Source organism: Molossus molossus, unplaced genomic scaffold (assembly GCF_014108415.1).
Source record: "Molossus molossus isolate mMolMol1 unplaced genomic scaffold, mMolMol1.p scaffold_m16_p_11, whole genome shotgun sequence".
In the NCBI taxonomy this organism is placed as follows: Eukaryota; Metazoa; Chordata; class Mammalia; order Chiroptera; family Molossidae; genus Molossus; species Molossus molossus.
The window spans coordinates 77,754,510-77,778,862 of NW_023425346.1; the positions used below are offsets into that span (position 1 = coordinate 77,754,510).

The following is a 24,353-nucleotide window of genomic DNA, read 5'->3' on the forward strand; positions in this document are numbered from 1 at the left end:
AGAGAGACTATTTTGGGTGAGAAAAATTGAATGCGTTATAAAGAAAGTTGCTAGTAGTCCATACATACAGAGAACAAAATTGAATAATGTTACCTTAGAACACAAAAATACCCTGCTTACCACTGAGTATTATTTTTGAGCTGTATAATTAAAAAGTAATAAGCATTGTTACATGTTTTAAAAATAAGTTATTTAGCATTCTAAATCACAGTTGAAAAATAGGTCATTAAAATAGGTCATTCTGTTTTCTAAAAAAGAGGTTGATTGTACACTTTTAACAGAGAGATCAAGCTTGACTCAAGAAAAAAGATGTTATCACCTCTATCTTATCAGCTCCCTGTGCTCCGGGGTTTATAAAACTGACATGAACTGTACCTCAACTTGTAACTATATAGCTTCTTTTGTAGGCTGGATCTGATCTGTGACTTTTTGATGTCCGTGTAACCTGCACTGGAATTAACTTGTATGGCAGACCAGGGTTTATATTTGGAGCCTGGCATACTCTTGCATCAGCCATGGTCACTCTTGCTTTCACTCTCCCTTTAATAAGTACTCTTAAAGTTAAAGCAAAATTATTGGATTAAATTTATTGGCACAGAAAGAGAAAATGTCCTCCTTTGAGGAAGCTCATGCCATTTGGACATATGAGACTAGAAGGACTTTGTCTTGAAATGAATAATTTACGGTGTGCATTGTATTTCATAAAGATGCTCATAATAATTGAAAAAGTAAACTGAAATGTGAAAATGTGTATTTATCATTGAATAAGTCATAAAGTTTAGTTCACATCCTGTGCTGTTTTATAGGTTTAGAAATACAAATTCATAGCTGTCAGTGTGGTAGAATAATGAAGGAGTGTTAAGCAGAAACCTCCAAAAGTAAGTGTATGGCTAAAATAAATAGATATTCTGGTTACCACCAAATAGTAAATTTAAACTTACTTATGGCCCATTGGTTTTGTCTTCTGAAATTAGGAAAAATCACTGCAGCATCACCTTTGTTTTAATATATCAAGAATTATTTAATATTTATTGTTATTATCAATTTATGAAATCATTGCTCACTCATTTACTGAGTGACTTATTTTCACACTGTAAAATAGACATGATTCACATTCCCATTTCAGGAAAATTACATAACATTACATTTTATGGACTTTAAAGTTTTAACCATTCCAGAGTGATCATTAACGTTAACTTTTGTTAATCCTCACCAAAGGATGATGATGATCATTTATTTATTTTCCATTGATGATGATGATTATTATTTATTTATGTATGTATTTATTTATTTATGTATTTATTTTAGAGCAAGTGAAAGGGCAGGAGGACAAGGGAGAGAAACATTGACATGAGAGAGACATCAATTAGTTGCCTCCTCACACATGCCCTGACCAGGGCCAGGGATCGAACCCACGGCCTTCAGCGCGCAAGCCGATGCTCTGACCACTAAGCCACACAGGCCAGGTCTAATGTTAACTTTTTGAATGCCAAAATCTGTGTATGCTTTGCGTAAAGTAATAGAACTAGTAACCAGCAAAGCCAGCCTTTTCTCTAACCTTGCTCACTCCTGTTTCAATGGCAGCGCCCAGAGGCTTTGTTCCTACATTATTTTGTGGTAGTTGTAGTTGGACAGCATGTTGAGTCTTTGTATTCAAAAGAATTAATTCACTTGTAGCTTTCTTCTCATCTCTCTTAAAGTACTGGGGATATTTGCCTTTTTTTTTTTCTCTTTTTTTCCGGAAACATGCTATTTCACTTTCATTGCAGATAAAGGAGAGTGGTTATTTTTCACAATCACATATACTCTCCCACATATTACTTTCCTTGGGTATTCTATTAGTGACTATTGTATTGGCTAGAATATTTTATTACTAACTGGTACATTACTTTTCACTCTAAATTTATTTTTAAAGATCAACAGAAGAAAACACAATTTTTTGTAAAAAGTGTACATATGTTAATATAATTTTACCTTTTATATAGCTTAAGGATTTCAAAAGTTGTTCCTTTGAGGCAGAGCTACTAACTATCCTGTTTATCCTGTGCCCCACATGGAATCCGTGGATTTAAGGAAACTAACAAACCATATACCAGTTAGCTTTTATGGTTGATTTTGTGTTAATTCCAGTCTTTGATAAAGTCTAATTATGGGAAAACAGCTTATCTTTGTGATTTGAGGAGTTCTGCTAGGTTATTTATCTATTTCAGAACATTATTCTGGAATTCAAGAAACTACGTGGACGTGCTTTCCAAGCATGTTACTAAATTAGCATGAGTTTTTTTTTTTTAATCCCTAAAAAACTATGTTCCTTGTGATAGATTCTCTACAAGTTACCAATCATGATACCCCCCGTCAGGAGATAAGAATTTTGAAAGTTATTAGGACCAATAACTAGGTCTTGCCACCACTACTTATTCAAGTTTGTGATGTGAACAGCATGTGGATGTGTTGCTCTTTATTTTCTATTTTCTAGTTTTGTTGTCTAAATTTTTCAGTTTTGTCATCATTTATATTTTAAACATTGACTAGTTGGATAGATGCATGTAAAAGATTTGACATCTCAATATGGAATATTGAATAGTGTAGTAGGGGTTGGCTTTAATGTATGTGTTTTGGGGGATGTATGTGAGAGAATGAGAGAGAGAGAGAGATTTATAAGCCCTGAATATAAGTGCCAGAGTTTTTTTTGAAAAACATAACCAATTTGTAATTGAAACAGGACTAGTCAAGAGTCATCAGCACCAACACAAATGTGTCTTTGCAGACCGAAGGAATCAGCTAAACAATTTGCAGTCATCTCAATCTCTACTAAAACAAAAATCGCATCCAACATGCCACCTGACACCATTTCTTTCTCTCTCTCTCTCCTTTGCTCCTTGCGATGTGGCATTCATCTCTCCTTGTGCCTTCGTTCTGAAGAGATAACAGTATAGCAACAACTCTGCCACTGAAATCCTGTTCTCTGACCGATATTGGCACCTGCAAAGAGAAACAACCAGTAACAGGCAGCAGCAGCATCAGTATTAATCTTCCATGATGAAATCTTTACAGGTCAAGAACAAGCACACAGCTCTTTTCTCACTCCTTCACAGTGGACCATGCAACTAGTTGAAATGGAAGACAATGGATTGTCTACAAGCCTTTTGAACAGTGGAGAATACAGGGCATTGATTTAGGTGAATTGACCCCCAAGTATTCTTGAAGTTTGATATCTCCTTTGGTCTTTCTTTCTAGAATACCATTGTCATCTGATTTATCAAATCCTTAGTATGACCACAAAAAATAAGTTTGCATATGTGACATTTCTTGTCACTTTAGGTTTGAATAAATATACAAAAATAATAAACAGTAATACAATGCTAGAGGGCTTAATCTCTAAATCTGTTTGTACACCTTTATATTCACGATCATGACTAGAAGAAATCTTTTGGGAATTCTTCTGTCAGTTAAAGCCATAACACATTATACATATGTTTCTGTAGAACATAACACAAGATGCTACTGTGTAGGCCTTAGTTTTCAGTGCAAGTGTAGAAATGCACTCTACTAGGAAAAGTCATGGTGAAGCCCATGAAGAGTATTATTAGGGTCCTGACTTCTTGGCATGCATGGGCAAGAAAAGTACCAAGAAGAGTATTGGAATTCTAAACTTGACATTTTGTTCTTACTACTGCTTCCCATTAAAAAATGAGTATTCTTTAAAAGATGACTGTGCTGAGAGAATGTGGAGCTAGCTGTAGATAGGAAAACTTCCAATATTTATATTCTACCTCCTACTGTCATTACGGACCTGCAAACATATTCCTGCCTCTGTGCTTCCTTATTTATAGCTTAATTTGGTAGTAGATAACGTTCAGTTACCAAAATAAAAATGTAAAGGTAAATGTGTTTTACTTCCATGGTGTTCAGTATTAATCCAGTTGTATAGAGCTGGGTTTAAATAATTTAGGTTTGTGAGTTCAGTCTAGAGATGACTGTTTCACAAAGAAGAAAACAATTGATTGGCCACTGGCCCTTCCCAGTCAAAACTATAAGTCCATGTCATTCATGTGCGTATGCATAGAGTCTAGAAGACTGGGCTTTTTCCATTATTGTGTCAAAAATTAAATATTTTCAGACTTAAAAATCCACGGAATCCACAAAAATCCCCCCAAAAGGTTAAAGGGAAGCAGAAAGATGTGAGGAGGGCTATGATGTACTCTCGTAAGGCACTGAACCTGTGTGTGCTGGGGTTTAGCACCCGTTAGTGGTCACATCAGGGAATCCCCCCCCCCCCACAGCAGCTGTAATTTCTGCTTCAAAACGTGTACTAAATATTCTGAACATTTACATTTTTCCAGTCAAGTGAATTGTTATATTTATATGCTATTATTAAGGTAGTATTTTGTTTGGTTTTGTTTAAATAGAATGGGGAACTTACAGAAGTACTGCCCACTTTAACATTCCTAATTAGGGGCTTTAATATAAGTATTTATGCATTTAGAGAGAGAATAAAACACCACCCCTACCACTATTACACCCTCCCGCCAGAAGGAAATGAAGTGCAGAGGGGAAAAAAAATTAAGATTCTAAAATAATTTTATCTGAGCCAGATAAACACACTTGAGAGAGATAGAATAGCTCTTGTAATAACCAGCTCAATGATTAGTTAGGGGTGGAAGTGGAGGAAACATTTATACAGTTAGGAAAGAACCCTACCCCCCAAGAATTTTATAATTTTTGTCCCTTCTCCTGCCCCAATTTTCAGTCTACACAATCATACTCAACAGAAATAGGACTATGGACAAGTAGTTTCAAAATTGATTTCTACACATTTACACCTGCTGTCTAGGTGGTTTTTTGGTTGGTTCATTCGCATTTCCAATGGTTCATATATCATATCCATATTTAAGATGTGAAAGCATGTACAGTAGTAAAATAATCAAGGGACGTATAGTAAGGATACATTTGAAGTAAATTGGTAATAATGTTCTCAGTTCTTTTCTGTATTGTCCCTTCCATTAGCTTTTAAATAGTGCCTTTTGTAAATTTTACCTTTCACTTTCCTGGTGATAAACTTTTAGAATAACATAAATAGTTTATGAAATAACTTAATTTGAGGACCTAGAGATGCTAACTTTGAGGGATTACTATTGTCCATTATTAAATGAATTTGATGTTAAACTTTTTAAAACCCCATCCTGAACTAATTTTCCTAGACCAAGTAATGTCATGGTGTTGAATAGACTGTTCAAAGTGATATGCATTTCTCTGCTTCCATCATTTTCGTAATATACCACATACATTTCTTTTTTTTTTTTTTTTTTATCCTCACCCGAGGATATTTTTCCATTTTTTGTACAGATAGAGTGGGAGGGAGAGAGAGGAAGGGAGAGAGAGAGAGAAACATCGACGTGAAGGGACACATCGAGTGGCTGCCACCCGCACGACCAACCAGGGCCGGGGACAAACTGCAACCGAAGTACGTGCCCTTAGCGGGAACCGAACCCGGGTCTCTCCGGACCGCAGGCCGATGCTCTAACCGCTGAGCCAAACTGGCCAGGGCCCACATACATTTCTTGTGTTTTACCAACCTTTATTGATTATAGGTGAGCTGATAATGTTATATCAAAATACTTTTCATCTTACCTTGACTTTATACAAAGGCAGCTCTTAGAAATTGAGTTTTGCTATTTTTGTTGGGGGGGCGGAGGATAACATGGAATATACAGTCAGGATTTGCTAAAAGTTTAAACTAGTATGTTTAATTTTTTTCAGAAACTATTGTTTTTACCTGTGAAAATGCATTTTGTAAGTCTTTTTTTTTTTTTTTTTTTATCCTCACCCAAGGATATTTTTTCCATTTTTTGTACAGGTAGAGTGGGAGGGAGAGAGAGGAAGGGAGAGAGAGAGGGAAACATCGACGTGAAGGGACACATTGAGTGGCTGCCACCCGCATGACCAACCAGGGCCGGGGACAAACTGCAACCGAAGTACGTGCCCTTAGCGGGAACCGAACCCGGGTCTCTCCGGACCGCAGGCCGACGCTCTAACCGCTGAGCCAAACTGGCCAGGGCGCATTTTGTAAGTCTTTAAGCTTCATAACGTATTGCCTATATACTCCTCCTTTCTTTGAAAAATTGCCGTTATGGGAAACACTCAAAAATACCCAGAATCCATCCAACAGTTTTAAACTGGCATTTACAGAGATTCCACATTGCTGTAAATTCCTTTTGGCTTAGAATGTTGAGTTAAGGGGATATTAACTTGCCAGAAGAGACTTTGATTACAAATAGAAAGCATTCTTATGCTAAATATCTGTTGAACGACAAGCCTTTCTGGTTAAGTTGCTGTGGAATTTACCTTTCATACAAATTTTTAAGTTAAAAATTTTGGAAGGTGGTGTCTTTTGCTGGTTACTTAAACAATGAGGCACTATTGAGATCTGTTGTATACTTGTATGACTTGTTTTTTTTAATATAACTTAGAATATTAGAGCTTATTTTTAAATCCTGTTAAGATAGCTGTAGTGTATACTGTTAAATTGTCCATTATCTTTTTTTGTTGAAACAGAAAAGAGCCATGTCCTTTTATTGTATGTGGTCACCAAACCTACCTCTCTTTCTTTTTTTTTATCCTCACCCGAAGACATTCTTGCAGTTATCTTCAGATAGAGTGGGAAGGAGAGAAGGGAGGAAGAGAGAGAGAGAGAAACATCGATGTGAGAGAGACCCATCGACTGGTTGCCACCCACACGACCCCAACAGGGGCCGAGGACGAACTGCAACCACAGTATGTGCCCTTAGCGGGAGCCAAACCTGGGTCGCTCTAACCGCTGAGCCAGGCTAGCCAGGGCTTCTCTCTTTTTAATACAATCTATTCTTACTCATGTCCCTTCGACACTAATTGCTTACAGAGACCATTTCCTTTCCAGAGATACTGTTAGATTCTGGATGACTAAAGGATTGAAAATTGATGTTCCTACTAAGCATGATCTAGCTGGTTGGATTATCTTTTATTTTAGTAATATGGCCTAGTTTTACCATGTGTTTCAGAATTTCATGCTATAATGAATTTAGATCAATTGTGAGCCCAGGTCATCCTTGCTTCTCTTTAACCCTTTGAAAACTATTAATTCTGAGGCTGGCCCATTGTAAAGATAGTTGCTGACACTACTGTATCCTAGACTATTCTACCCAGAATTCGGATCAAAACTGGGTCTTGCCCCTTTCTATAAGGGAGAATGGTACTAGGCAGTATTGCCCTGGCATCTGTGCCTAAAAGTATGTGTATTAATCTGTTTGGGCTGCCACAACGAAATACCATAGACTGGGTGGCTTACACAACAGAAACTTATATTCTCACAGTTCTAGAGGCTGGAAGTGCAAGATCGAGGTCCTGAAGGGTTCCGTTTCTGGTGAGACTCTTCCTGGTTTATAGATAGTTGCTTTCCTAAGTCCTCACATAGCCTTTTCCTTGTGCTCCCCAAAAGAAGGGGTGGGTATGAGGAGAGAAAGATATTTCTCTTCCTTCTTATAAATCCTATGATGAGGGTCCCACCTTCATGAACTAATCTAACTCTAATTACTTCCCAAAGGCGCCGTTGAATTGAGGTTGGAGCTTAAACATGAATTTTGGGGGAATACAAATCTTTAGTTCATAATAGTATATACTTTTTCTCAGTGGGATTTGAGAGAAATTACTTGGAGTTGCAGAATTATCTTTCTTCCAGAATGTGTCACTTTGTTTTAAGGTCCAAGATACTGTGAAGTAAATGAAATTACAATATGGAATTTATAAATATATTTTACTGACTTTGAAGGATTTATGTCTATCTGTATTTACAGCTTTTGGTTATAGTTCCTTCCCTTGACATTTCCTCTTAAATACCTAGGATGCAGCTTTTTCCCCCTAGCGCTTTTGACATTTTGTTTTTCGATATAAACTTTACAGTTCAAATTGACATGAAGTTTGCCTGTGCTTTAGTAGTGTAAAACTTTATGGAACATACTTGACATGTTTTATAGAGAAAAAACTTGCTTAACTGACACAGACATACATTTACTTTTAAAAATAAGTGTTTATTTTGTGATGTTGGTTACTGCCATTGTATAGACATCTGAAGATTACCAAGAATTATAAAACAAATGTAATTGTGTATATCAGCAATCTAGTTGAATCTCATAATCTTGTATTTATGACTCAGTAAAATTTAATTTTGGTAAATTCACTTTTGAACTAGTGTCCCCATACCACAGTTTCAAATAAAGTTAACACAAGTATTTCAGCTGGTGTTGTGATAGGCATTTCACTATTTTATCAGATTATTTAAAAATCTACCAGACTACCAAGTGTTTAGTAGCTTTCCTACTTATATAAGAATCAAATTAAGTTTTAAGGCAGCAAACATTAGTAATATGAAGAGAAAAAATAACCACTTTTTTGTGTTCTGTGGTATAAATGAATTTGAATTTTTCATACTCAGGAGTATTCCTACGTGGCCAGTTTCTTATTCTATTTTATGACTAAATTAAGACAACTAGGCTGTGACTTGAGTTTGTTGTTCCAAAGATTTTTCATCTATTTCCTGTTGTTATAATTAATTTTTAATTTAATCTCCTGGGATATTACCTTACTGTTTTCATTTTTCAGTAAAATTAGAAATGTGTGTGACTGAAGCTACATTAAATGAGGAAATTTTAGTTAAATGTCTATTTAGTATATCTTTCAGAAAAATCTCTCCCGAATTCTAGAAAGGTTTATCTTTATTTAAGTCTATTTTGAAAGTTTCTGTTTAATCTACAAGTACTGGTGGAGTTTACTTCAGAATAAATAAAATAACTTTAAGGGTCAAGTGGAATGCAAACATACCTAGATTTAGTTTTTTAATCTGTGAACATTTTTTTTGTTTGTTTTTAATCCTCACACAAGGACATTTTTGCATGTATCTTCAGGTAGATCATGAGGGAGAGAGGGGGAAAGAGAGAGAGAAACATCCATGAGAGACACATCGAGTGGTTGCCACCCACATGACCCCAAATGAGGCCGGGGGCAAACTGCAACTGAGGTACGTGCCCTTAGCGGGAACCGAACCCGGGTCTCTCCAGTCCGCAGGCCATCACTCTAACCGCTGAGCCAAACTGGCCAGGGCAACATTTGTTTTTTTTATAATACTTAGAACATTCCTTTCAGTGTAAGTCTTAGATACAGGTTATATCTCTATTATCTGCTTTGGAATGAAATGATATTTATATTTTCAAATTAATTTCAGAATTACTAATTTTTTTAGATAAAGTATTTTTAAAAACATCAGAAGATAAGTCATTAAAAGAGGAGGAGCTAATAAAATACACAAATACTTAAATACAGTATTCAGAAATAACCTCTATTTCATGTGGTATATATTTATAATGGTAGTATGTACACTTTTAGGCCAAGGCAATCTGTATTTACTCAACAAATATTCAAAAATATTATAAAACTCTCCACTGAAATTTGGTATATTCTTATTTATCCTTTAAATAGTATTGAAATTTATATTGATGAATTGGAGGGGTGTAGCGGGGCGAGGGTGGAGAGAGAGGAGAGATGGGTGATTATGTTGATTTTTTTTTTTGGTATCTAGTTTTTTTGTGTTCTAAAAACTATTCGAGGCATGAAAATATCAAAATTTTTATATTAAATGAATGTTAACATAAATTTAGGATTTGCATAGATGTGCTCTGATGATAACTAAGGATCTGTCACAGCTATTCATAAAATGTTTGTCGTAGCGTCTCTAAAATCTTAACATTTTAGTGGGATATGTGTGTTTTATGTGTAAGTTCTAGGAATAATCAGTGGTTTTGTCTTCCTCCTTCCTCTTTTTAACTATTGTAAAATATCTTCATTTCATTTGTTTTACACTAGCAAATTATTCCCTCTTAAATTAAAATTTGAATGTATCAGAAATAAAGCTTTCAGCTCATTTTGTGTTATAAGTCAGTTTCAGGCTACCTTGCAGTCATTTTCAGTTTAGATATTATAAAAATAGATTTCTTGTTGTACAGAATAAAACTCAGCATCTCATTAGGTATAGATTTTTATGTGGAGGATGGTTTCTTGAAATAGGCTTTTTCCTGATCTTTTTCCATCTTTCAGGCATTGAAAAGAGCACTTTGGTCTTTTAACTCAGTGGTACTTTATAATAACCATTCTTCCTGTCACTGTAAAAAATTGATGCATGGGTAAAAATACCTTTTTTATATCGCAAATAAATTGAGCTTGTTATAGTCCCCTCTCTTCATTTTCAGGAAGAGGCAGAAATCCAGGCAGAACTTGAACGTTTGGAAAGAGTCAGGAATCTTCATATTCGAGAGCTCAAAAGGATAAATAATGAAGACAATTCACAGTAAGTCATTATTTTTATTTTTATTTTCATATGATAAACGTGTTTCTCCTCTGTGCAGAGCATAAGCACAATATTTCCTTGTTGGGAACTTCTTATCATACCAAACAAAAAGATCCACAGCCCTTCCCATGGCTCAGAGGGTCTTCTCTGAACTAGTCTGTGGCCACCACCCCTTACTTATGGGTTGTAGACATGCTGACTCCCATTCCCATCTCAGGGCTTTCGTGCTTACCACTTGCTCACCTGAAATGTTTCTCCTCTAAATATCTGAGTGGCTTACTTTTGATTTCACTGCGAATGATCATTAGAGAGCCCATCCCTAGGCGACCCTATCTAAGACAGCAGTCCTTACATCACTCCATTCCCTCTCCTAGTATCTTAACCTTTATTTTGTTATAACATTTATCACTATCTGAATTAAAAATTTATATTTCAGTTATTTATTATCTGTCTCTTTCCATTAGAATATAACCTGTATGAGAGGAGGGACTTAGTTTTGTTCTTGCTGTGTCCCTGACACATGGTAGGCATGCAATAAATATTTGTTGACTGAATACCAAAATTAATACTACTAGGGAAGGACAAATATTTCAACTAAAGGGATTTTAATAAGCCATATAGCCAGCATTATTATGCAAAACTTGAGAAAAAATAGAAAAGTAGTTTAAGTGTCTGTCCTTAATCCCTGGTTATAAAAATGAACAAAGAGAAAAATACCTGTGGGCTGGTGGGAATTTTATGAAGAAGATAGAAATTAAGCAAAGCACTTCTTGGCTTTAATTGATGTAGAAAAGAGAAAGCTTGTCTTTTTATACTTAAGACTTGTCATGTAATTTAAAACTTCATGGCCTAATGAGAGTATTAGAATTGGAAGTGGCCAGTTTCTGCTGTGAAATATAAATATCTTGCTTGAAAACAAGAAGGCCTGCCTAGCTGGTGTTGCTCAGTGGATTGAGCATCCTCCCATGGACTGAGAGGTCCTGGTTCGATTCCCAGTCAGGGCATCTGCCCTTATTGCAGGCTCGATCCCCAGTAAGGGGTGTGCAGGAGGCAGCTGATCATTGTTTCTCTCTCATCAATGTTTCTATCTCTCTCCCTTCCTCTCTCTTTAAAACAATCAATAAAAACATTTTAAAAAATAATAAGAAGGCCTATTTGTGATCATCTGTATATATGTAACTCATAAATGCACAGATCATTCCAGTGTAGAAGATGAATGAAAGACTATTATAGTTATGGAATAACCTAAATTGTACCAGATGAAAATTCTAATAAAACAGATCAAAACTAACAATTAGATATTCTGAAAATTAAGTTCAAATTTGTTTGTGGATATGTAATAGTAGTATTGTCTGTGAGTGATTTTTTTTTTCCAATTTTTATTATTTTTGTTACATATGTTCCCCCCCTTTTTAAGTTTTTAAACAAGTTTCTTTTTAATTGGGAATTACATTTTTACAGAAGTCTACAGACAATAAAATTTGACCATGGGTGAAAGCCAATTTATAAGTATAATTGTTTTTTGTTTTTTTGTTTTTTTTTGTTTTTTTTTTGTTTTTTTTTATCCTCACCTGAGGATATTTTTCCATCCTTTGTTCAGGTAGAGTGGGAGGGAGAGAGAGGAACAGAGAGAGAGAGAGAAACGTCGATGTGAAAGGGACACATCGAGTGGCTGCCACCCGCACACCGACCAGGGCCGGCCACAAACTGCAACCGAGGTACGTGCCCTTAGCGGGAACCGAACCCGGGTCTCTCAGGACCGCAGGCCGATGCTCTAACCGCTGAGCCAAACCGGCCAGGGCAGTATAATTGTTTTTAATTATATGTCAATACTATAAAGTCTTCATTAACCATAACCCCCAATATAAAAGTATTTTTCCTAAGAGAAGTAATTCCTGCTTAGTAGATAGGGGATTTCATAAAGTTCTTGACAATACAGTGGTTGGTAGCTCTTTATCACAATGCTGTAATTGGTCATTGAACCTGAATATTCAGCTATAAATGTTAAGCTTTGAGAACACCAAGCATTAAGACGGGTGCTAGTCATGCAGATAGAAAAAGGAAAGTATGGAACAGAATTTGGAATTAGCAGTAGAGTAACTGAGAAAGAAATAGAAGTAGAATAAGAGAGTACTACTTTTTTGTGGAAAGAAACTTTTCGTGTTTGTTTTAATATTACTGAATGTTTTTTCCTCCACCCTCAAGGTTCAAAGATCACCCAACGTTAAATGAAAGATATTTATTACTTCATCTGCTTGGTAGAGGTGGCTTTAGTGAAGTGTATAAGGTAATGTACATTTTTTTCTCTCCTTCACACCAATATAGCAAAGATAACAGGATTACAGGTTCCCCCTGCTATCCAAAAGTATAGCATTCCTATAAAACCTTTCAGAAGCCAGAATAACGTAAAGCAAAGAAGCAGTTACCATTAATTTATATGGAAATTTTTTTCACTATTCCCAGACCCCAAAAATAACCTACCATAGCATACCAAATACACTTAATACATCCACTTTTATAGTAAGAGCAACACCCTTACAAGCTCTCTTAGGCCTTTCTGAAAGCTTAGGGTACATCTTGCTAATTGATGCACAAAGTAAATCCAGATAAAGCACAAACGCTCACACACACAGTTCAAAGCTGTGCTTGATGCTGAGATGCTGAGATGCTGAGTGTGGTTCCAGGGGCAGGAGCTTGGGCTGCCCCTCGCTCTGCAGGGTGTGTGCTGCCTCTGTATGACTCACTGCGAGACAAACACTGAAAGCTATTTTTGTTTCTTGCCTTTTCTCACAAAGGGAAAATCCTCTTTGTATTTATTTCAGTTAGCCCAAACAGGTACAAATGTAGGCCAAAAAGTGGCCTAACACGAGCTCTCAAAACCTATGGGGATACCTGTATGTGGTTAAGAAGTATTGTCTTTTGTTTATTGATGTGGATGTGTTTTATGACAGATTTATGCCGTCATTACAAGAAATCTGGTGGCTTATGTTGTATGTTAAGAGTCCAAAACAGTGGTTCTCAACCTTCCTAATGCCATGACCCTTTAATTTAGTTCCTCATGCTGTATGTGGGCGTATCTGCATGTGGGCAGACCCGCCTGGAGACGGATAGAGGAGCGATGTCTCGGTTCCTAAGACCATTGGAAATATGTGTTTTCCAATGGTCTTAGGTGACCCTGTGAAAAGGTCGTTCGACCCCCGAAGAGGTCGTGACCCACAGGTTGAGAACCGCTGGTCTAAAGGCTATGTTTGCACCTGCATGGTCCCTCTGATATTTGCTACCTAGTTACCATTAGCCAGTTTGATACAAATAATAATGGTCATTAGAATCAAGATAAGCAGGTAGCCATATACCATAGTACATTTATGGACAGTTTATATTCCTGTATTTAAATATGTGTCTCAGAGATCTTACATGTTCTGAATTTCCAAAATTTCTGCCTGTTCTAACACCCATGTTTTTCAAATGCATATGTATAAATATAAATTTTTACTCACCATGTTTCTATGTTTTATATCTTACCTTTTCCCCACTTTATGTTGTATCTTTCTGCCCCAGTCTGTGAATATTATAGTTCCTAAGTCTCTTATTCTGTATTCTTCTTTTCAAATCTACCCCCCCCCCCCATTCACCAAGTTATGTATTTGATTTCACCCTCAGGTGTGTGTGTGTGTCCATGCCCCACACTTTCTTTCTGCACTCCATACCTATTGATGTACATGACTTTGTCTGTTCACTTGGCATGGATGCTTCATAGGCATTGCAAACTCACATTTGAATTAGAAGTTACATTTCTCTTTTCCAAAATCCCTTCTTCTAACACTGCTCCCTACTTCTGTACATAGCATTGCTATTCAACTTAAAAGCCATCCTTCACTCCACCTTTCCCTTAATTCTCTTCCCTCAACATATAACCAGTCCCTGGTGCCCACTTTGTTAATGTCATTAAACTCTCCTAAACCCAGCAATGACCCTTTCCTTTCTCTTAGCTCAAGGCCACATTGTTGTTGCCCAAGCCTCCTAGCTGATTACCTTCTTTTGGGCATTAAGTTTCTCCAGTGCATTTATGTATACTGCAGCTAGAGTAGCCTTTTTACAACATGTAATATGATTATTTCACTGCCCTACTTATAAGCCCCAGGGGCTTCACATTTGCTCTTAAGTAAGATGAAGGTCCTATGCTCACCTTAAACTTCAGTTCCTGTAGAAGCCCTCCTTGCTGGTCTGCCTTTTATAAGCTTGTAATACTTGGTGCTTCATAATGTATCAGTATAGTTAGTGGTTATGAGCTTGGATTCTGAAACCAGACTGGCTGGTTTTGAATCCTAATTCCGACTGCTATTAAATAACAATATAATCTTGGGCTTATTACTTCAGTCATCCTCTGTTTCACTGTTTTCATCTGGGAATAATAACAATATCTACATCATAGGAATGTGGTAATGATTGAATGAGCTGTCACAGGTAAATCACATAGAACATTGGTGCTTAGTAAATGTAAGCTCATCATTAATAGAAATCCTATGTTCGGCGAGACAAGGACTATGACTTCGTGGCTTACTAAAAGTCACCCTGGAGTGTTCTGACTCTGGGAAAATTTATGGAATTTGAATTCAGAGATCTGTTGGTTCAACCATTAACTATTTTTTGTTTTTGTTTTGTTAACTTGGACGAGCAGTAAGCATCATGGGCCTCACCTTCCTCAACTATCAGGAGAGATCTGTGGACTCTCTTCTAATTCCTGTGTCTTTGATTCTAATGATAGTTCAAGTAGGCTTACCCAGGCCACAAGGTGGAAAGATCATAACAGCTCACCAAAGTGTACAGTTGGCTAACACTAGCTCAGCCTAAAAGTTGCCCAGCTTTTGAGCCTACTAATCACAGCATCCCTCTGCCACTGCCCAATAGTATTGCCACTGTTTTTAGCCCCACGATAGGTCCAAGGGGATTTTCTGTTTGAAGAAAAGGCTTACATAGAAATTTTAAAATGCAGGTGGGAGCCTAATGACTTGAACCTTTATTATTGACCCTAAATACTAATGATTCACTCCGACCTCTGCAAAGCCCTTTCATGGTTGCCAGGTCCATTGGGAAACAAATCAACAAATTGTAAATCAAATTTTATAGACTTTTATCTGTACCAAGGTGAAAAAGATTGAATTAGTTGCTTAGTGATTACTGTATTAACTTTATGGGAAGATATACTTTAGTCATCTAATCTTGGAAGAAAGATGTGTCATATATAACTATTATAATCAATATACACTGATACTAACTTTTTATCAGTAGTATACTTAATTTTATTTTCATTTATTATGCTTGCCTCTGAGTTTTATCCTTTATGCTCCTTTGCTTTCTCTCATGTGAACCTTTTAAAATTATTTCATATTTCTTTAAATCCAACTTTAATAATATAACTAGCTAATATTCATTGGATATTTACTATGAATCATACTTTTCTAAATACTTTCTATGTTTCACCCCATTTAATCCTCTCAACAACCCAAACTTTCTTTATAAATGAGACTGAGGCTGAGAGAGAGAGAGTGTATTAGCACAAAGTCATGTAGCCTCATAAGGTTATCTGACTCCAAAGTGGATATTCATGATTATTCCACCATGGAGTGTTTCTGATCTCATGCTTCTATCATTTTGTGACAAGCAGTTTACTATTACAGCTTACTTTCAGATTAAATTGATGGGGGGAGAATGTTGAATGAGGACCTTTTTTCTAATAGATATATAAGCTTGTAAGTGTTTTCTTAAAGGGGCACCTTTGTGTATAAATCACAGTGTAACCTAAATTATTAAATCTCTCTTTTAATGATTCATTGTTTTTTAATCAAATTTAAAAAAATTTTTAAAGTCCCCTGAAGCCTTAAAAGAATAATGACCATTTTTTTGTTTCATTACTTAAGAAATAGGCTGGTGATTTAAACAAACCATTGTAAAAACTTTTTTTGTTTTAAGACAACAGGGAAAATTGAAGACAAGTTGGGTATTATAGATGGGGTTAGGAATTATTATTGATGTAGTTAGGTGTGATAACGATACATGGTTAAGGGTTATGGTTCTATTTGTAAAGTTTCGTAATCAAAGTTTAGGATTCTTTTTTTATCCTCACCTGAGGACATTTTTCCATTTTTTTTTTTTTTGTTCAGGTAGAGTGGGAGGGAGAGAGAGGAACAGAGAGAGAGAGAGAAACATCGATGTGAAAGGGACACATCGAGTGGCTGCCACCCGCACGACCAACCAGGGCCGGGGACAAACTGCAACCGAGGTACATGCCCTTAGCGGGAACCGAACCCAGGTCTCTCAGGACCGCAGGCCGATGCTCTAAACGCTGAGCCAAACCGGCCAGGGCAGGATTCTTTTGAATAGTTGGAAAATTGTTAGGAACTTGTTAATTTTAAAAGAAGTGGGGAAGAATTTGGGGAGTTGCTAGGAGAAGCTAGAGAAAAAGGTTTGCTTTATCCAACCCACAAAAAAAGCATTAGTATAGCCATCTGTTTCCCTGGCTGCTTACTTCTACTGCCAGGATAGAGAAGCAGGTTCACATTAAAAACAAAAAATAGCTTTATTGTTTTATTTTGATTCAGTATATATTAGCATTTATAAAACTTGAATATGAAAGTTGACAAAGTTTTCTCTGATTTAGCACCATGGAATTTGTGTCTGGTTTCTGGTTATGTGTCATTGAACTGTGTATAATCTTAGCAAAGATGAACACAAGAATTGTAGTGTATTGTGCAAAAATTATCACCAAAATTTTTTTTTAAATCTCTCTTTAGCTCTTCATTTGGTATTTGGTCCTAACTCTTGTGACTTGAATCCTAGGCTTTTGACCTTTATGAACAAAGATATGCTGCTGTGAAGATTCATCAGCTCAACAAAAGCTGGCGGGATGAGAAGAAGGAGAACTACTACAAGTAAAATAACACTTCATTCTTTTTATCAATTGAAAATATACTTAATGGTCATGGAGAATTAATATACTCTCTCTTCCTGTAGACATGCCTGCAGAGAGTATAGAATACACAAAGAATTGGATCATCCCAGAATAGTTAAACTCTATGATTATTTCTCCTTGGATACAGATACGTAAGTGAATATAAGGATTTAGTTTTTAAGTAAAGATGTGTTTGCTTTTGCTTTCCCTATTCTGTGGTGATGATATAAATGTCTTCATTTTCTCCATTGTGATTCTAAATCATTGACTAGTATTTTATGTCTAATTTTTTTTTCTTTTCTCCATTGTAGGTTTTGTACAGTGTTAGAATACTGTGAAGGCAATGATTTGGATTTCTATCTGAAGCAACATAAATTAATGTCAGAGAAAGAAGCTAGATCTATTATAATGCAAATTGTAAATGCACTAAGATATCTCAATGAAATCAAACCCCCTATTATACATTATGATCTTAAGCCAGGTAATTAATAAAATGTGTCTAAATAATTTTTAAGCTCTAAAGAATATAAAGTCATTTATTAATTTACCTGAAAACATGCTTTTTGGTTTAGCTTTTACATGTCAATGGAATACTGGTAGGATTTAAAGTATTTTTGTCATGTCACTTTTTAAAATTATGTTTAAATTATATTTAAATTTTTAAATATGTGTCTTAAATATATATTTACTTCCTAAAAGTTAGAGTAAGTCATTAAGATAGTGTTTTTTATCTATGTTATCAGTAAAAAAACCTTATATTTTGCTCCTAGGAAACATCCTTCTGGTAGATGGAACAGCATGTGGAGAAATCAAAATCACTGATTTTGGTCTATCCAAGATCATGGATGACGATAGCTATGGTGTAGACGGAATGGACCTAACGTCCCAAGGGGCAGGCACTTACTGGTAAACGTATTACTAAACCATTGTCTAGATGAGTCCTAGGGCTTTTTATGAGAGTTTAGTTCTTTTCGTGTACTTTTGAGATTACTGTGATGAGGGTACTGATATGAAGTCACTGAGTTGAGAGGGAAACTGCTCATCAGTCTTCTTTACTCATCTGATCTTAACTGTAAATATCAGCCAACCAGAGGGAGAAAGACTTGGCATTAGCAAGTGACTTCAGTATCTGCCCAAAAACTCCTAACCTGAAGACTTTGTAGGGTTTCTTCGATAATGTTAGAGTGATATTTATCATGGAAAAACAACTTACATAAATATAACATCTTAACTGTTATAAGCAATAAGCATCAAGCCCTCTACATGTAGAGATTTTGTGGTTACAGCTTTTTTTGGAGGTGGATATTTTGTTGATCATGGGTGGGAGAGGTATTTGGCATATTCTTTCTTGGCCTTTGGACTTGACTTTCAAAAATACCTTTTACTGACTTCATACATACTGATACAATTCTAGATAGACCCATAGATTCACAGTCTAAATGAATGTCATTCCCTTCAGAGTTACCTAGGTGTTGACAAAAACTACTTCACTGTGAATTGTCAAACTTATTGTCAAATTCACCAAAGTGAAGAACATAGACTATAAAATTTCAAAACAAACATAGTTTCCAGAATAAATTAGTTGAACAAAAAGAGTGAAATTTTAATTGGAAGAGAGAACTGTATTTAACTTCATTGAAGAGGATGGTGACTACAAACATAAATGTGACATTAGGGTTTCCAGAACAGTCTGCACACAGGTAGCCTGGGCACATATGACCAGTTCCGTAAGATACCACCAGTCTGTACAGACTTTACTTTTCATGAACAGGAATTAGTCATGTTCATGTATTCTTTTTTTTTTTAATGAATTATTTATTTATTTTTTTGTTACAGATATTTTACCTTTTTACCCCATTGGCACCCCCTACCCCACCCCACCTTCACCCCGTCCCCGGCTTAGTTGTCCATGTCCATTGGTCATGCATACATGCAAATAAGTTCTGTGGTTTATCTCTTCCCACCCCTCTACCCCCTCTTCTTAGGAATGTCAGTCTGTGCCCTACTTCCATGTTTCTGGGTCTACAGTATTCCTCAGACTGTTATGTTCATTATATTCCGTATATAAGTGAGATCATGTGGTATTTGTCTTTTTCTGCTTGGCTTCTTTCACTTAGGATAATACTTTCCAGGTCCCTCCATGTCGTCTCAAAGGATAAGAGATCTTTCTTTCTTACCGCTGCATAGTACTCCATTGTGTATATGTACCACAGCTTTTTTATCCATTCGTCTACTGGTGGACACTTGGGCTGTTTCCAGATCTTAGCTATTGTAAATAGTGCTGCTATGAACAAGGGGGTACATATATTCTTTCTGATTGGTGTTTCAGGCTTCTGAGGGTATATTCCCAGCAGTGGGATTCATGTATTCTTTTAAAGCCATTTTAGCCCTGGCTGGTTTGGCTCAGCATGTCGGCTTGCGGACCAAAGAGTCCCAGGTTCAATTCTGGCCAAGGGCATATCAGTTGCAGTTCGTCCCCATGCCTGGCTGGGGTCTTGCGGGTGGCAGCCAATCTATGTGTCTTTCTCACATCGATGTTTCTCTCTTTCCCCCTCCCTCCCACTCTGTCTGAAGATAAATGTAAACATATCCTTGGGTGAGGATTTAAAAAATAATAATAAAGGAGCTATTTTAAAGTTTTAAATTCTGCTTGTGGCACTTTCTAGGAATATGAATAAGATGATGTGTCATGAATTTTCTTAATACTTAAAGTATTGTTCAAACTAGTAACCCCCTGAAAGTCAGTATCCTCAGTAATCTTTAGGTTTTTTTTTCTTTTAGCAATAAGGCTTGCTTTTTCACAACAAAATGTTAAGATCCTAATAAATAAAACCAATAAAAACAAAGTTGTTGGTAGAACCCTGAACTCTGCGGAAGACAACTTGAAAACCATGTTCTAAATAATAGATCTTTCTTCTTCTGCAGAGACTCCCATTATGTTGTTTCCCTCTCAGTTTGGCTTTGCTCTTGTAGGGCAGGGCAGATGAGGAAATTTACCCGTCAGGTGGATGAGACAGGGAAGCTTACATTTAGGGGGCTGTACAGTAAGGAGATACAGTCATGGCATTTCCCTGTAGGAAACTGGAATGCATTTGCCATAGAAACAGTGTCCCCAAAATGGTTAGTTTTCTACAGTCATACTAGTTTTTTAGCTATGTATTTGGTAAAGTGAGATGTCCTAGACAAACTTAGAGAATGCATGTATACGGATGGCACTTTTACAGATTACTTGTATCCCCAGAAACTTAAACTTTTGTGAATATCACTTAGAAGAAAGTCAGTTTTGTTCCTCTGTCTCTCTCAGGTCTCAAATACAGTTGTCCACTAAGTCCTGGTGGTCCTTTTCCCCCTGCATAGCTTTGATATCTATTCCTACAATCCCTCTCCTTGCTTATAACCTTTTGAACCTTTTGCCTCAAGAGACTGTGTAGCCTAGTGGTTAAGAGCTATTCTTGTTTCAGCTGCATACACATAAACCTACACAAAATACACTCTGTAATTCATAAAATAGTTTTGTTTGTTTTTAATCATTTTTGTTACAGACACACACACCCCGCCCCCGCCCCCCAGCATTGTTGTCTGTGTCCATTGGTTGTACTTATATGCATAAGTTCTTTGGTTTATCTCCCCCCTCCCCCCGAAGTTTGTCAGTCTGAAAACTACTTCTATATCTCTGGGTCTATTTTGTTCAAGTTGTTTTTGTTTTTGTTTTTGTTTTAATTCGATTTGGGGGTTAGGAAAGGATTTACATCACAAAGAATTTATTGGTCATCTTTGGTGGTTCTATTTCAAAAGTTTCATGTGGTTTTTGTTTTGTTTAAGAGATCTGTCAACATCCTGGTGAAACTTAAATGATTTTAACATTAAAAAAAAAAGCAGATTCCCATTTAGCTGTATTATTCCTTTTATCTCAGTTTTTGAGGTATAATAAGGTGCTTACATTTCTGATAGATCTTTTACTTATAACCGAAAGTGACACATTTATTTTTACCTTTTATCTAAAATTATGAACTCATAAATAGCACTTACAAGTGAAAAGTAGTGTTTTTGAATACTTAACATATTTCAGATGCTGCTAGTGTTTGAAACTGCCCAAGGAGTAAGAGCTACTTGAGCTACTCATGGTCTAGTGTGATTTTACTTTAAAGCCATAGTAGAGGCACCGTAATGTCTGGTGGCTGAATGGGGAAGAAGCAGAACTCTACCTGGAGGGAAGCAGAGGAGGCTTATGGAGGTTGAGTGGGTCTGGAAGAAAAGGTGCTCAACCAGGTGAATTGGAGTGGTCAGGAAGCTATTAAAGATTGCCATATTCAAACGCATGGGTGACAGAAAAGCATTGTGGGCAAGCAAGTTAATTGGTTTTCCCTAGCCAGTTTGAGGGGATGGAAGATGAGTGCGATGTTGGAGGTGTAAGTTGCTCCTGGATTGGGGTGAGTCTTGTGCTACAAACAAGAGGTATGAGATATACACCTTGGCAGTGAGTAATGATGATTAGATCATGTATTGTAGGAGAACTGCCTACAGTTTGAATGCTGGTGACGGAGGGCGATGGGAGAGGATTTCTTCTATTGTTAGATAACCAAATTAGAACGTCGTAATTTGTCGTGATAATTTTCATATTTCTGTAGACTCTCTCTCTCTATATATATAATGTACACTTTAGGTGTGTCTGTATAGCATACTTAATCACAGAAGTTGTATGTTTTGGCACTCGGTTCAATGATACAAGGATGAAAAGGCTTCAAAAGTTTGGTAATTTTCATTCATGGAGGTCCTAAGGTTTTATGTGAATAAAATTAGTGTTCTGAAATTTTACACTTAGAAGGTTTCAAATTATAGATTGTTAATAGTATCCTTTCCCTTTTTCTCCCTAAAAAAATATAGGTATTTACCTCCCGAGTGTTTTGTAGTTGGAAAAGAACCACCAAAAATTTCCAACAAGGTTGATGTGTGGTCAGTTGGAGTCATTTTCTTTCAGTGTCTTTATGGTAGAAAGGTAAGTTAAAGTACACAGTTCCATCTGTACTATATATATACACGTATGATTCTCCCCTTTTAAATACATACTCTCATTAACTCAAAGTCAATTTAGATTCTTCCAAGGGAAGCCAGGCTTTTTCTCTATTTCTTTCTAAAATTTCCATGATCAGAATTATTTTAATGTCATAACAATGTACTTGGCCTGCATTTTGCCCTCTTTTTATTTTATTTTATTTTTTTTATCCTCACCTGAGGACATTTTTTGATATTTTGTTCAGATAGAGTGGGAGGGAGAGAGAGAGAGAAACATCCACGTGAAAGGGACACATCGAGTGGTTTCCACCCACACGACCCAACCAGGGCCGGGGACAAACTGCAACCAAGGTATGTGCCCTTAGCGGGAACCGAACCCGGGTCTCTCTGGACCACAGGCCAACAAACTGACCAGGGCTTGCCCTTTTTTTAAACTTATGTATGCTAACAGTGCTGACCTTCTCTACCGTTAAGAATACTGGCGTCAGAACTCTGTTATCCTCCACTGTCTCCACTTCCTCACATCCTGTACCTCCCTGCAGGCACAGTTTGACCTGGGCATAGTTTCCTCAGGAAAATTACACTAAAATTGAGTCTTAATATTTCCTAAACCTTTTTTTTTTTAATATTGAAATCAGAACTACAAGCTCTACTATAGATGTGATCTAACCCCCATCTTACCTAGTCCCTTCATCAGTATGAAGAGAGAACTTAAGGAACTTGTCTGGGAATTGACTGCAAGTGAGGACCAAACTATGTTAGTGTTTCATGCTCAAAGTATTTTATTTGGCCTTTTCACAGGCATTTCCATTACTTCATCTCTTCCCTAATCAAACTTTATTTCATAAATATTCACAATAAAGTTTAAAATTTCATGTAAATGTACCTTACCACAGCATCATTTTCTTCTGCTTGTTCAGTGTTTCAGCCATGTTGAGGATTGATTAGAAAGGGTTTCTTGGACTGCTACCAATAACTTTGTTGCGTTCATAATGCATCTCAACTTCCATGTACTGGGGACCAGAATATTTTAGAATACAAATTATTTGCATCTTTAATATTCACTGATAATCTCTGTTTAAATTTTTCGTGAGATAAATTTCTCAATGTTTTACTTTTTTTTTTTTTTTAGCCATTTGGTCACAATCAATCTCAACAAGACATTCTTCAAGAAAATACAATATTAAAAGCCACAGAAGTTCAGTTCCCTGTAAAACCGGTTGTAAGCACCGAAGCAAAGGTATTAATTATATAAATAAGTTTTTTTGAATAAATTGCATTTCATAAATTGTGCTTAAAACAAAGTAATTACTTATTAATATAAAGTAAAATAAAAGGGATTGCGGCCACAGGAAAATCTGTCTAGAAGGGATTGGTGATTTATTCTGGAAACAAAATTGCTTAGGCCTTTAGTTTTCATCTTTGAAGGACCCAAGTATAATAATTACAGAAAAATCACAAGATCTGGGCCCAGCGTTACCTTTATGTTTTATATATCAGATTTTGTTAATACTGAGATATTTAAATATACAATTGATCCTTGAACAGTATAAGTTTGAACTTCTCAGGTCTACTTATACATGGATTTTTTTTTTTTTTTTAATCCTCACCTGAGGATATTTTTTCCTTTTTTTTTGTTCAGATAGAGTGGCAGGGAGAGAGAGAGAAACATCGATGTGAAAGGGACATATCGAGTGGCTGCCACTCACACGACCCAACCAGGGGACAAACTGCAACCAAGGTAGATGCCCTTAGCAGGAACCGAACCCGGGTCTCTCTGGACCATAGGCCAACGCTCTAACCACTGAGCAAGACCGGCCAGGACACATGGATTATTTTTTATAAATATATTCAAAATTTGTAACAATTTGAAAAAATTTGCAGGTGAATCACATAGCCTAGAAAAATATATTTTTTTAATTTAAAGAAAAGGTATGTCATGAATGCATAAAATACATGTTTATGTTTTCTCTTAGGATTTTCTCTTTTTTTTTATCCCCACCTGAGGACATTTTTGCA

At 36.3% G+C, this 24,353-nt stretch overlaps 1 protein-coding gene across 8 annotated transcripts in view; it reads left to right on the plus strand.

Moving 5' to 3' along the window:
• TLK1 (tousled like kinase 1) overlaps positions 1–24,353 on the plus strand; it is a 148,494-nt gene that overhangs the window by 117,915 nt on the left and 6,226 nt on the right. For all 8 annotated transcript variants that reach the window (XM_036255014.1, XM_036255016.1, XM_036255015.1 and 5 more), the window contains 8 exons: positions 10,275–10,372; positions 12,578–12,659; positions 17,210–17,301; positions 17,384–17,473; positions 17,633–17,802; positions 18,092–18,227; positions 22,206–22,317; positions 23,467–23,574. In XM_036255014.1, the coding sequence (XP_036110907.1) occupies positions 10,275–10,372; positions 12,578–12,659; positions 17,210–17,301; positions 17,384–17,473; positions 17,633–17,802; positions 18,092–18,227; positions 22,206–22,317; positions 23,467–23,574 (888 nt within the window). The remainder of the gene's footprint in view (positions 1–10,274; positions 10,373–12,577; positions 12,660–17,209; positions 17,302–17,383; positions 17,474–17,632; positions 17,803–18,091; positions 18,228–22,205; positions 22,318–23,466; positions 23,575–24,353) is intronic.